Raw genomic sequence first — 15,247 nt, 5'->3', positions numbered from 1 at the left:
AGTAAAGTGATGCTGAGAGACCCATTTATACCAACGACAATGATATATTATTTCTTATTATTAGAAGATTGGAAGATTCAAACTAGAGGATGGGAACGAGTTTCTTAGTGACAAAATATTCGAGGTGGAGAAAAATGTGTGATGATGTTTGACCCTTAAGGGAACTTTTGTTTAGTTTTTGTTTAGTACACATGCAAAAGGCTGGTCTACATACGTTTCAGGACATGCTGAGTTTTCTGGGGGCACAAAAACCAGATTGAAGAGGGAAGGAAAGTACATTGAAGTCTAAAGGACGGGGTAGAATTTGTTTTAAATCCAACGTAATAGTTATAATACAGTTGACTCTCGCAACATAACAGGGCTGGCCAAACTACCCTTGTAGAACAGGAACACTGTTATAGGAGGACTCAAAGAAACACAAAGCAGAAATAACATTCGGGAGTCGGGACTTCGGAACGTACTCGTGTTTTAAGTAGAACTATATCGTTGAGTATAACAAGTTCAGCTTTGTAACCGTCAAAAGGTTTCGCAGAAATAACTGTCTAACATTCAAGAAGCAGACTCAACGGAGGTCTTATCTTAAATCCAGTTTTAGTTATTGATGTACATTCGACTCTCGTAACTAGATCGCTGGGACTGGCCAAAGTTACCTCTTAATAATACGAACACTGATTTTAGATACAGCAAAATGAAGGAACACATAGCATAAATTGCACCCGTGACTTCAGAATGTAGGCCTATCTCTTAACAAACAGAACTACTTCATAAAGTACTCCTTAAAACGAGGTTTGACTACAATGTGTGGACTGGCCAAAGTTACCTCTTAATAATACGAACACTGATTTTAGATACAGCGAAATGAAGGAACACATAGCATTGCATCCGTGTGACTTCAGAATGTAGGCCTATCTCTTAACAAACAGAACTACTTTATAAAAAGTACTCCTTAAAACGAGGTTTGACTACAATGTGCATGCTCTTCATATTGTGCAATGTATGTGTCACATTCCTTGGAGATAACCGTCTTAATCCTCAGCGAGGACTTCTGACTGTGGGCGTTGAATATCAAGGCCGTGATCGATACCTCAACATTTCAGGCATTTGAGCACTATTACACAATTCCGAATCACAATCCAACAGCTTTATGGCAACTCAACACCCACCCCTTAAGACTCGGCTGAGATTGGTATGCCTAGCCCCATGCCTTGCGTGGTTGACAGTGTTTGCTATCTACAGGGGGCCTGAACGACAACAAAATAAACCGGCATCAAAAATCCTCTGAAAAGTCCAACCGGCTTCGCTAACTCATCTTTTTAAAAAGAAATTTACCATTTCGAATAATTGAGGCATAAAAAGGGAGTTTCTTCCACAAACAAGCCCCTACGTAGACCTATAAGCCAGACGTAGTTGTAGTCACCTTAGAGGTATCGCGAACGTAAATTATCTACCACTCAACCACTTTAACATTCATTTTGCTCAGGCAATGATTTCAGTGAAAAAAACCCATCCGTCTTGCTGTATTTTCCGAAACACAAATTCATAAAAATACAAATACTGCCAATAGTTACTGTTTATTTTGTAATCTTTATAGAGGTAATTAAGAATTATGACTCTGCCTCAATTAGCACCTGCTTAACAGTATGTATGAGCTTGAGACTAGCAGTGCGCATATTATCATGTTCATGTTTGTAAAACTGTAAAACACTTTCAAGTACATATTCAATATGCGAGTATTGCCAATTGCTGTACTATGAGCAACTTCCAAGTACACGCCCAATATGCAACTTCAAAGTACACATCCAATATGCAAGTGTTGCCAATTGCTGTACTACGAGCAACTTCCAAGTACATGCCCAATATGCAACTTCAAAGTACATATCCAATATGCAAGTGTTGCCAATTGCTGTACTATGAGCAACTTCCAAGTACACATCCAATATGCAAGTGTTGCCAATTGCTGTACTATGAGCAACTTCCAAGTACACATCCATTATGCGAGTATTGCCAATTGCTGTACTATGAGCAACTGCCATCCATAAGATATGTACTTATTGTTGCACTTTTTAAGCCAAGCAGCCTTCTCTAAGCACCTGACACTAATACTACCCCAACTGTTCAATGCGCACACATGTTGTGTAAACATCATGTTAACATCAACATACTCTACACCTGCTGATATCCATTTACTCCTAGGTGCTGGGAAGCAATTATGGTTAAGTGACTTGCCCCTGAAATTAATCGTCATGACCGGGAAACCCGTACTCTAAGTAATGCTAAGTACTATACATTGGGCAACTGTTATCCAAAGGTATTGTTTTACATATAACAAGTGTATTTATTTGTGCTTGTTCAAGCCAAGCGACTTATCAAAGCGTCTTACACATTACAATACCCACTTGTTCATTGCCCACAGGGGTTGCTAACTAATCACATCAACAATATCTATACCTGCTGGTATCCATTTACTCCTGGGTGCTGGGAATTAATTATGGTTAAGTAACTTGCCCACGAACATAATTGAAATGACGGGGAAACCTATACTTTAAGTAAAGCAAAGCTATACCATTGGCAACTGTTATCCATAAGGTATTGTTTTACATATAACAAGTGTAATTATTTGCGCTTGTTCAAGCCAAGCAGGCTTACCAAAGCCTCTTACACATAACTATACCCAATTGTTCATTGCCCACAGGGGTTGCTAACTAATCACATCAACAATATCTATACCTGCTGGTATCCATTTACTCCTGGGTGCTGGGAAGCAATTATGGTTAAGTAACTTGCCCACGAACATAATTGAAATGACGGGGAAACCTATACTTTAAGTAAAGCAAAGCTATACCATTGGCAACTGTTATCCATAAGGTATTGTTTTACATATAACAAGTGTAATTATTTGCGCTTGTTCAAGCCAAGCAGGCTTACCAAAGCCTCTTACACACAACTATACCCAATTGTTCATTGCGCACAGGGGTTGCTAATTAATCACATCAACAATACCTATACCTGCTGGTATCTATTTACTCCTGGGTGCTAGGAAGCAATTATGGATAAGTGGCTGTCCTGACCTGGATTTGAATCTGTACTCTAAAAGTAATGCCAAAATATGGGCAACTATAATCCATTAGGTATTGTTTTAATAGTAGTAAATGTAATAATAGAATCAATCCTGTGTATTTTTTGTTGTGCTTCTCAAGCCAAGCGGCCTTCTCTAAGCACCTGACTCTAATACTACCCAAACTGTTCATTGCACGCGCACAAGTTATGTCGCGGTGATAGTATTCTGACTCTCCCCGCGATATTCTACTACTGCTGTCACAAGTAGAAGATGGAAACCAGCAGTTCGCGCGAGAACTCGACTATCTCACCACGTGGGACCATTAACGATTTGTCCACAAGTCTAACGAGTTACTAATCATCATGTTAACATCAACAATTCCTACACATGTTTTTATATTTATTTACTCCTGGGTGATGGGAAGCAGTTATGGTTATTTAACTTGACCATGAACATATTAATTTACTACTGGTTGTTGGGAAGCAATTATGGTTAAGTAGCTTCCCCAATAACATATAATCTTGACTGGGATTCCAACCTGTACTCACATGATTCAGCTACACTATCATGACTTGAAACCACTCGATCAAAACACGCTTTAATTGTGGCTGTCCAGCGCCAGAAAAACAATATTAGACCAAAACCATTTGTAAATTTGGTACATAAATAAATACAATTCTGACACAACCATGTAAAGAGTGTGTGGAAAGGTAACCAGAAACTGAAGTATAAGGGCACCATAAAGATATGATTTATTATTTTGCATAACAACGGCCCCAAAATGAAGCAACAACCTTTTTTGACACATTGTTACATATCTTTTCCTTTTATTAATATCTTTTTAAAATAAAACACATAGTTATGCAGAAGCAGTCAATATTGTTCATATTGTCTGTTTTTAACAGAAACAAAACAATACCTTTTCTATTATATAAAATGATAATTTAAATCTTCAATTTTCAATTCAAGCAAAATAGAAAAACAAAATTTCACAGCATCGTCAGAATGTGTACATAATTGCCAACAACTTCTAAAAACACAACTTGTGGCAAAAATGTACACGCTGCTTAACTGGTTCATTTATATTGCGTAAGTGACATGGTACAATGTAAGAATATGTGAAATGTGCACTACAATGATTTAAAAACAACGGTGGGGATCAGAGTTTGTTTTCAGATAAAGTGGTGCATTGATTGCAGCAAACTTGAATACACCGATCCAGTAGGCTCTGCCCAGGACGCACGTGTGAGCAAGAACACGTGAGCCTCTCCAATGCCTTTCTGCACAATCTGCCGCGCAGGCCAAGCATACGCACACGCTTGTCAGACCTTTTAATGTCGACCTTCCTTGCGTTGTGATTGGTCAAAACGCAATGGGGCGGAGCTAAATGGATCGGTCTATTGCTTAGTATTGGTAGTATTTATTATGAAAAAAAGATACAACTTTAGATGCGGCCTAATCCCGGAGGGGAGGTTCTCATACTAGGCAGGCAAGTCACCTTCTTTTGCAGGATTATTGATAATTATTTCCATGTTTGTTTACACATTAATCTCAGTGCTTAAATTTTGTCTCCTGATTAAATAAATATATATCTGTTTTAAATAATCCAGTACACTATCTACAGCCTTAACACTACCAAGACATTCAGACTTGCTTGTTTTTAGTAGTTACACATTGTGGTACAGAACCTAGCTTTTGGGATCTGGAATGACATACTAAAGTGTGCATGCAATTTGTTTAAACAATCAGAGTATAAAGGCGTTACTTCAGTCTTGCTACCATGGTCAGCGCGCCGTAACAATACGTTTTGTCACTAAACCCTGGTACGGAAACACTCAAAATCAATGACGATTGGCTAAGAAAAAAATAACTGCTTTACGGGCAGACTTAATAATAATAATAATAGTGGCTTCTTATATAGCACACATGTCCGTCACCGTGACGCTGTAACATACAGTATTTCCTGCAAGATGTGGGACTATGTTTGAGTGATGAGACCCTAATTCAGATAGCACCGTATAATGTTTTACAAGGTGCTGTGGTGCAATTTGCTGCCGATCGGACCAGGAACAACCGGGGCGAACCCCTTCTTCTTCCGATAAGTGCACTGGGATCTATTACATACGTTACATAACACATGGGACCAATGGCTTAACGTCCCATCCGAAGGACAAAGCAATGGTGAAGTGTCTTGCTTAAGGACACAAGTGTCACAGCGTACATTCTCAAGTCGCTTAGTATGGGCATGTTAAATTGCACTCACACATTTTGATGCAGTACATTTAAAATAAATCATGCTTTTATGTGGTCCTCCTAAACTGCATACAGATTGACATATCAATGAGCACCTGTCGTCTAACACAGAGTGGATCATCGACAGAAAGTATATACATATCAAATATATTTGAATACTTTCAAGTCACACTTCCAGGGGGTTATGATCGAGCAAGGCTATCTGGAAAATCGAAGAAAATGGCGCGTCCAGATTGTACACCGCTAGGAACGAGGGTGGCTCTACTTCTTGTCATTTTGAGAAATGGTGGAAATTATAATTGCACTGTTTGGTTTGGGTAAATCTGTCGGTGAACCCCCATTTCAAGTTCTGTACCCCTAATGCTGTTCAGCATATCTCAAACAAGGGCTAACGGGTAGTGGGATCCAATTACATTTTAAATAGAAATGTCAGCTAACTCATTTGCTTCGTTCAAAATCAACGAAACAAGATTGAGGCTGACATGGCACTAAGTTGTCCAGTCCCCTTTATGGTGTCATGAGATTCAGTAATCATTACTGCAATTGCACGCAGGGTACTCGACCAAGATACCTTCATCATGATAACGGCCAAACTCCATAGAGCTACTGAAGCACAAACAGTAGCAGAGCACAAACAACATCATGCTTACCTGAATAGGGTTGCCAGCCAAAATACCAAGTCACACATACTATTATGTGAATGGTATCCTGCCCTTTTTGTAGCATATGAATTGATGAAGCGATTTAAAAAAAATTTTTAACACAGGTTTAGAACACTGTGCCCAATTTCATGGAGCTGGGTTCAGAGAGTACCTGAACTAAATTATGCTTACCATAAAATGGCTACCAACAAAAATACCATGCCACAAATACCATCTGTGATTGGTATCCTGGTTTTGTTTTTGTTTTTTTTTACTTCAAGTCACAAAGTTGTTAAGCAATACTTTTCTGCTTCAGTTTCTTCCTCCTGTTCTGAGTCCAGCCTTCATTTTCACCAAACTCTTTCTAATTTAGGATTAATCTTATGACTTAGGATGAGTTAAGTTTTGTATCCTTAGTCCATAGGACCCATTGAACCTATCCTAAGGTAGGATGTTACTCGTCCCAACTCAAGATTGGAATAATTCTAGCCTTTTGTGCAATCGGCTGCATGGTCCTTAAACCACGCTCTGGTCTTCGCATATGTGGCTGGGACATAGAGTTATATATAGGTACTAGATGGCGCACTGGTGATGCTGCTTGCACAAGCGCGACAGGACATCAAGGCGCCATTTTGCACACGCATTGAATATGTAGTACACGTTGGAGTTTGTGGTTATTGAATGCTACGCGATGCTGTTCTGTCAACTTACAAAATAGCCGCACAAACACACGCAGTGCGATGCTGTTTTAAAAACTTAGAAAAAGGCTGCATGCATGCATGCCGGGCCGCGTATATACATGTAGGCCAGTGCGCCCTCTAGTTCTTACATATAACTCTATGGGCTTGGACGTGTTGGCAATCTGCCTTTAATGAGATTGAGCGATTTCTGAGAAGAACTGAAGCAGGTCCTGCACCTTGAAGTCTAGAGTGACATTAGCCCCCGGGTAGCAACGGTGAATCAGATCCTCAAAGTGTTTATACTGATGGATGAATTCATCTTGCATTAAATGCCACGCAACCTGTTCAATCAGGAGAAATGATTATTAGGTTGCGGTAAAAGAAAACAAAACTGGGTGATCTTACAGGGATGGTTTATGTTTGGTTATCACCCTTGGAATTAATAAAAAAAATAGTTATTATTTGCTAGAAGTCTACAGCAGCTTTTGACAGTAGAATAAAACATTTCACTTTGACACTACATTGCTGAGCTTTGATACATTATTTGATATGGCATTCACAAATACCTCAGACAGTTTCGCTATTCCTATTGGTGGAGAGTGCGTCACGTGGGTGTGTATAAACCTTTATTAATAACCAGTAAAAAGTGTTGAAGCATGGGCGTGACACGCGAGCTTGCAACTGTGCTTATAAGACAGTTTCTTCATTCCTATTGGTTGAGAGCAACGGCTGAAACAGTTGTGCCACATCACGCGATACGCGCGATGCGCACAGCATTCCCTTATAAGGAGTTGTTTAACCGAGTGCCTTACAATTTCATAGCTGGAGGCCGAGGCCTGGTTCTTGATAATTTACCTCGACTTTGTCTCGGTAAAATTATCAAGAACCAGGCCTCGTTGGGTTTAAACCACTAGTTGAAAACCTCTTCACCACACATTGATCCCCTTATTTATCTTGTTCCATTTGATTAATAATATAAGACACCTCTTCTACTTTTCAAATGTTTAAAGGGAAGCTATACGTTTGGTAAACACTTTTAGAACTAATGGCAATGTGTAGCTTTTGACAATATAAAGCATTTTAAGAAATATTTCACTTACTACATTGCACCTATATAGAGAGCATTTATACATTATTTGATACAGCATTTAAACTGTTCCATTTGTTTCAATATAAGAAACTTCTACTACTTGAATGTTTAAAGGAACGGTATACGTTTGGTAATCACTTTAAGAACTAATGGCAATAATTGGTTGAATGTCTTCAACAGCTTTTGATAGTATAAAGTATTTTACGAAAAAAAGTAATGTAGTTATGTAAAAAAATAAAAAAAAATTTATGCCCAAGAATTTGACTCTGAAAAACATCAGAATCGTTTATCAGATTATGTATTCTTATCATTATTTTTCCTTCATAGATATATTTGCTCAGGATTTCCATCAATATCTCAAACTTTTGAAATGATATTTTCACAGTTTAGTTTCATTGCTTATTACCAATTTACAACTAGAATGGGAACGATCGTAGATTCTTTATTTCATTTGTTTTTACCCTCACATCACTGTGTATTAAAGACACTGTACACATTTGGTAATTGTCAAAGACCAGTGTTCTCACTTGGTGTATCTCATCATAAGCATAAAATAAGAAGCCTGTGAAAATTTGGGCTCAATCGGTCATCAAAGTTTTGAGAAAATGATGAAAGAAAAACACCCTTGTTGGACGAATATGTGTGCTTTCAGATAGGAAGTAAAGATTTCTAGCTAGAAGTCTTTTTTTATTTTAGTGAGAAATCACCTCTTTCTCAAAAACTACGTTACTTCAGAGGGAGTCATTTTCCACAATGTTTTATACTATCAACAGCTCTTCAATGCTCATTACCAAGTCAGTTTTTAAGTTAATATTTGTTTTGAGTAATTACCAAACATGTACCTTCCCTTTAAGCACTGTATACCACAGGCAAAAAAAAAACTCAGGTTGGATTCAAATCCACAAACTTTACATTGAAATAGCAAATGTCTTAACACTATTTAAACCATCTAACAAGCGAAGTTAAGATTCTAGTTAGTGTCTTAACACTAGTTATTATTTCATTAACTTCTAATTGTTTTTTCTTATATGCCAATGGAAGCTAAATTTCTGTATATTTATAATACAGAAAAAAAAAAACATTCTATAAGATCATAGATTCATGTGATTTAGGGCACCAAGCTCTTTCATACATAACATCTAAAATTTGAAAATCTTCTTGTTCCTGAGTTGAATTCAAGACAGATGGTGTTTTTCCGTTATCCCATCCATCTCTCTCTCTATTGCTCCCACCAGAGAACAGTTTGCACAGTTCATTAATGGGTAGCTAAAAATAGACACGGGCTTAGCCTAGGGCAAGTCTGGCACATCCTAAAAGGCTGTTGGATACTGCCAGTTATTTCTTATAGACAATTGTTAAATCAGATTGAGCTTTAGTTACCTGAGATGCTTTAATCTAATGTAGTTATAATTTTATTTAAAGGCAGTGGACACTATTGGTAATTACTCAAAATAATTATTAGCATAAAACCTTAATTGGTAATAAGTAATGGGGAGAGGTTGGTAGTATAAAACATTCTGAGAAACGGCTCTCTCTGAAGAAACATAGTTTTTGAGAAAGAAGTAATTTTCCACGAATTTGATTTCAAGACCTCAAATTTAGAACTTGAGGTCTCGAAATCAAGCATCAAAAAGCACACAACATCATGTGACAAGGGTGTTTTTTTCTTTCATCATTATCTCGCAACTTCGATGACCGATTGAGCTGAAATTTTCACAGGTTTATTATTTTATTAATATGTTGAGATACAGCAAGTGAGAAGACTGGTCTTTGACAGTTACCAATAGTGTCCACTGTCTTTAATCTAATAAATTTTAATGTATGTTTTACTGTAAATCATTTCAAGAGATAGCACCACGTTTAAAATAAATGTTTGTGCTGCGGAAAAGCAAAAATGCATTTATGAATGGGAATAAAAGAGTAGTGACTTGCTCTTTAACGGCCGTTTAAAACCTTGCAGGGTCGTTGCCGTGTGATAAACCAAACGAGACCTGCGCAGTTGATTGAACAAAAACTTACTAGCAAATGTTTTGGAAAGTAGGACTGTTCCATAAATATACCTCTTCCAATTGAATTTGGAAGTGATATGTTTCCAACATGATTCAATTATTTGAAAGGCACACCGACTATCAATATAATATGACAATGTTTACAGAAATTAATGCACCCTCTGACAGCTTGCTTCTCCTATAATCTGGGCAAACAGGCTGGCTGTGTTATCGTCAATGTCAAATATGCTGCGCCTCTAAAGGGTAGCATTTAATGTTACACAAAACTGTCTTGACTGCTGCACAAACATCATACCTCGCTTCAAATTTCATGGAAGTGCACATAAAAACGTTGAGCCTTCAGATAAAATGCTTTTGCGATTGGGTAACAAAATCGAGATACACATAAACCATTGAATGGTGCTATGTAAAAGGAGTAGATCTCATATTTAATAATATAATAATAATATCAAAGTCTTATATAGCGCACGTATCTACCAAACAAGGTACTCAAGGCGCTGAGTATATACAATTTTTTCAGAAAGATAGGTTACTGTAGTGATGGAATCTGAGACCCAATTATTTAGCACCTTATAAGGGTTTACAAGGTGCTACAGCGCATTAAGCAGCCACAACCAGGAACACCGGGGCGAACCCCTTCTCTTTTCGATAAGTGCACTGGGTTCTTTTACATGCGTTTCACAACACATGGGACCAACGGCTTTACGTCCCATCCAAAGGACGAAGCAATGGTAAAGTGTCTTGCTTAAGGACACAAGTGTCACGGCTGGGGATTCGAACCCACACTCTGCTGATCAGAAACACCAGAGTTTGAATTCGATGCTCTTAACCGCTCGGCCACGACACTTCCACATACCTTAAGAAGAAAGGAACGATTCTGCTAACAGTGGGAGTATCGGACATGTGTCCAAAGTTAATCATAATAACAATAATACTGCCACCGAGAGGTTCCTATTATAAGTTATCACACAAGCGCGAGTGGAATACGGAAAATATAGCGCTTCTGTGTCCCATTTCCACAAGCGCGTGTGACATGTATTTATCTTCAAGCTAACTTGGCACGTGACATAGAACACACAAGACGCAGGTAGTGATATTAGCCGTGCAATATAGGTTTTTATCACCACTCCATTCTGCGAATCTGATTGGAGGATTAGCACGTTCTTAAAGATAAAGAGCTTTATCACACCACACCCCTACTCATGTAAGTGGTGTATCAAAGTGCTCAGTATTTTTTCCTATGAAAAATGGGGAGAGGTTGATAGTATAAAATGGTGTGAGAATTGGCTCCCTCTGAAATGACGTAGTTTTCGAGAAATAAGTAATTTTCCACGAATTTGATTTCGAGATCTAAGATTTAGAATTTGAGGTCTCGAAATCAAGCATCTGAAAGCACACAACTTCGTCTGACAAGGTTTTTTTTTCTTTCATTATTATCTTGCAACTTCGACGGCCAATTGAGCTCAAATTTTCACAGGCTTGTTATTTTATGCATATGTTGAGATACACCAAGTGAGGAGACTGGTCTTTGACAATAATACCAATAGTGTCCACTGTCTTTAACCGCTAGGCATACAAAGCACCATAAAAATAGCACGTTACTACATCAAGATACATATGGGTGAGTAGGGGGAAAGTGCCCCAACTCAGAACCCTTCAAAAGCCCATAGCCACCCCTCCCCCCACAAACACAAACACAAACACAAAATTAAATAAGATTCAATAAAATGATTTACCCCGAATGCCCCCCCCCCTTAAAACAAGAGAAAGAAAAAACTAAATAAGATACAATACAAGTATATCTTTGCCCCCTTAAACAAAAAAGAGGAAGAAAAACCTAGTTGTGATACTGCCTTTAAGATGCAATGTTTTTTGCACCAAGTATCTCTAGTGAGTTTAGCCATTGTAACAAAATGGACAAACAGTTTTATTAGGGAGCCTCTCTTGTGCAGAACTTGGCATCGTTTCAAGAGACAATGTTATTGCAGGTATAATGAAAACAAAAGCTCTTACGAGGAGACCTTGAGGATTTGCATAATGACTGTTTATAGACCACCTTAAGACTTAAGGCTGATGGACGATGGATATATCGTCCTTCCATCAAGAATAGTCAAGGTTAAATCTTGGCATCCGATTTGTTTTTCTCACTGTTTATTTGACGTGTAAGAGCCATTACATTTTTTAAATAAGTGCTAGATGTCTAGATACCGGGCAATCTCAGTGGTCTAGTTGGTAAGACACTGCTCTAGAATGGGAACCGTCGTGGGTTAGAATCCCACCAAGTAACATGCATGTGATTTTTTTGCAGAACTTGGGAAAGTACTGAATATACAGTGCTTACACACATCAGAGCAAGGATAAAACCAAAATGAATATATATGCATAAGTCAGCAAACCTGACAAGATAATGGTTTATTCATTTTGGTCACATTCAGGATGGTAATAGGGGTTTCATTCAACATTCGGTAACCGAACCCCCCCTAGGAATTCCGCCAGTCGTGGGAAACGAAATGGCCAGATAAATTACCAAAAGAAAAATTAACAAGTCAATAATTTTTGAACTCGCAAACGATTCAAAAGTTTCCAGTTGTCGTCACTGTAATTTCTTTGCAATTTTTTAAATCAACTTACAAAATAACTTCCAAATCTCAAATCACATAAAATGTAATAGGAAAAACTTCCTGAATCAGGGAAAATTTTCTAATCTGTTCATCAGAGCATGGAAAGGTGGTTTATTTTTAAGGAACTTTCTGCAGAATCAGGGAAAGCTCGCAACTCTGCCTTGTAGTGACAAGCAAAATCAGAGAGAATGTTCAAGTGAGTTCATTAGAACATGGAAAAATTGGTTCATTATTAGTGAAGTTTCTGCAGAATCAGGGAGAGCTGGCAGCTTTGCCTTGGACTGATAAGCAAAATCAGGGAGAGTGTTCAAGCTACATGTAGTTCATTAGAACATGGACAAATTTGTTCATTTTTAGTGGAGTTTCTGCTTAAAGCCATTGGACCCTTTCGGTAAACAGTGTTGTCCAAGGCCCACACTTTGTGTACCACAACTTCTATATCAAATAACAAACCTGTGAAAATTTAGGCTCAATCGGTCATCGGAGTCGGGAGAAAACAACGGAAAAACCCACCCTTGTTTCCGCGCGTTTCGCTGTGTCATGACATGTGTTTGAAATAAATCCGTAATTCTCGTTAACGAGAATTTATATTGTTTTGCTGTTTTCTCAAAAAAAAAAAGCATTTCATGGAATAATATTTCAAGAGAAGTCTTTCACCATTGCCTTCTGTAAACCCTGCAAGTTATTTGTAAATCTGTGAACTTTTATTTTTTTTTCTGAACCGAAAGGGTTCAATGGCTTTAATCAGCAAAAGCTGGCAGCTTTACAACAATAATAATAATAAAACCATTCTTATATAGGGCATATCACCGTGAGGTCCCTATGCGCTGTAAAAGGAACTCAACAATTATTGCCCTGTATGCGTAAAAAAAAAAAAAGACCCAAGAAAAGGTGGTCTTTTTTTAGGGATCTTTCTTCGGGATCAGGGATCATGGAGAGCTGGGTGAGGGGGGAGTTATTACAAGTATGAACAATCTCATTCTGAAATGGGAGTGGGAAATTCAACACGTACACACTATCAGTTGAGGACCATGTAAACATGTCATTTTGCACTGGTAAGGGTGACTGATCTACAGCGACCTTGGGAACAAATTACCATGTCGGGTCAACAGAGGGCGCTTTCAACACTCCCCTAAAGGCCTTCGCAAATAAACATCAAGTGTGAACCATAAGTCAATGATGTGATAAGCAACAGTACAAGTACCTCTACATGTCAAGGGTGCACAAAAGTTCAAGACATCCTGCAGGGTTCTTGTCAATAAACACCAGATGTAATTACTTGGTCATGAACACCCTAAAACTATTAAGTTATCCTGTGTGTTATCCACTTTCAAATGCATTTCAAGATGCAAAGCTCATTTCATTTGAATTGGCCTACGTTATTGCCAGGTGTTTTCCTGCTGTAACATTTTATTTAACCTTTAAATTTTCTCAAAATAACATTTTGGTATCGTTGATAATCTGTTTAGCTTTCTGACTGTACTTTGGTTTCAAGGAGAAATTTGCTTATGGCAAAAGGTTTAAAGCCATTATACACTTTTGGCACAAAAAAAAATAAAAGTTCACAGATTTACAAACAACTTACAGGGTTTACAGAAGGTAATGGTGAAAGACTTCTCTTGAAATATTATTCCATGAAATGCTTTACTTTTCTAGAAAACATTAAAACAATTCTCAATTCTCGTTGTCAAGAAATACGGATTCATTTTAAACACATGTCATGGCACGTGAAACATGCGGAAACAAGGGTGGGTTTTCCCCGTTATTTTCACCCGACTCCGATGACCGATTGAGCCTAAATTTTCACAGGTTTGTTATTTTTTTATATCAGTTGTGATACACAAAGTGTGGGCCTTGGACAATACTGTTTACCGAAAGTGTCCAATGGCTTTAAGGCTTACACATGGCTGTTGAATAAAAAAGCCAAACTATGAGTGCAAAATGTGAAAGCTAACAAACGCGGAGCCTGCTGTCGTATGATCTTTGGTTTTAAAAGCCATAATCTGCAATCTGGTGTGCTCCATATGGTTTGATTTGCATGTTCTTATGAATTGTACTTGTTGGGAGGGGGTGTCAAAAACCAATGTAATTCTGGTTAAAAACAAGGGAAATCGCATCCCTGAATATGGAGGCGGTACAATCTTTGTCAGCATCAAGGAATCACAGTGGCCTACCTTGGCCAGCGCGGTTTAGTGCATCAGACTCAACCTCTGGTTGTTGAGTCATTAGGGTGTGCGTTCGAATCCCGGTCATGACACTTGAGCAAGGTGGCAGAGCAAGTCACATTACTACAATGGCTTCTCATCACCCAGGGGTAAATGAGTACCTGTGAGGGCAGGGATGGTTCTTTTTGATTGATTCAAATTAGAGCACTACATACTTGGCAGTACAGGCTGCAAACTCACCAGGGAGCTGAGATGGTTAAAGGAATGAAACATATGGCCCAGTGACTAGGGGTAGTACTGTTTGAAGCGCCATAATCATTCTCGGGAATTGCGCTATATAAGACTTAATACTTTGAAAATTTTATTCAAGAGCTTGTACTTTCTTTGTCTGCATACTGGATCACACCTGTCTTATCGTACGGTGCTGAGACACGGAGGACCACCAAACGACTAGACAAACATTTAAGGTTGATAGAGAGGGCTATGGAAAGGGTTATGATATAAGTAACAAAGACGGACAGGGTGACGAATCAGGACCTAAGAAATAAATCAAGAGTGCAAGATGCTATCAAGGCGGTCAGGTCAAAAAGTGGAGATGGGCAGGCCACCTAGCAAGGAGGCATGGCGATAGGTGGGCATGCAAAACAACCACCTGACTCCAAGAATCTAGACAATAAAAAGAGGGCGACAAAACAGAAGATGGGGAGATGAACTAAGTACATACAAGGGC

At 38.4% G+C, this 15,247-nt stretch overlaps 1 protein-coding gene across 2 annotated transcripts in view; it reads right to left on the bottom strand.

Moving 5' to 3' along the window:
- Nucleotides 1-3,882: 3,882 nt before the first annotated feature.
- Nucleotides 3,883-15,247, bottom strand: part of LOC139935930 (exocyst complex component 1-like) — a 50,692-nt gene continuing 39,327 nt past the window's right edge. For both annotated transcript variants that reach the window (XM_071930570.1, XM_071930572.1), the window contains one exon: nt 3,883-6,973. In XM_071930570.1, coding sequence (XP_071786671.1) covers nt 6,821-6,973 — 153 coding nt within the window. In that variant the 3' untranslated portion in view covers nt 3,883-6,820. The remainder of the gene's footprint in view (nt 6,974-15,247) is intronic.

This window comes from Asterias amurensis, chromosome 4 (assembly GCF_032118995.1).
Source record: "Asterias amurensis chromosome 4, ASM3211899v1".
Lineage (NCBI taxonomy): Eukaryota > Metazoa > Echinodermata > Asteroidea > Forcipulatida > Asteriidae > Asterias > Asterias amurensis.
The sequence above is the reverse complement of the archived record's forward strand: the minus strand, read 5'-3'. Positions and strand labels throughout refer to the sequence as shown.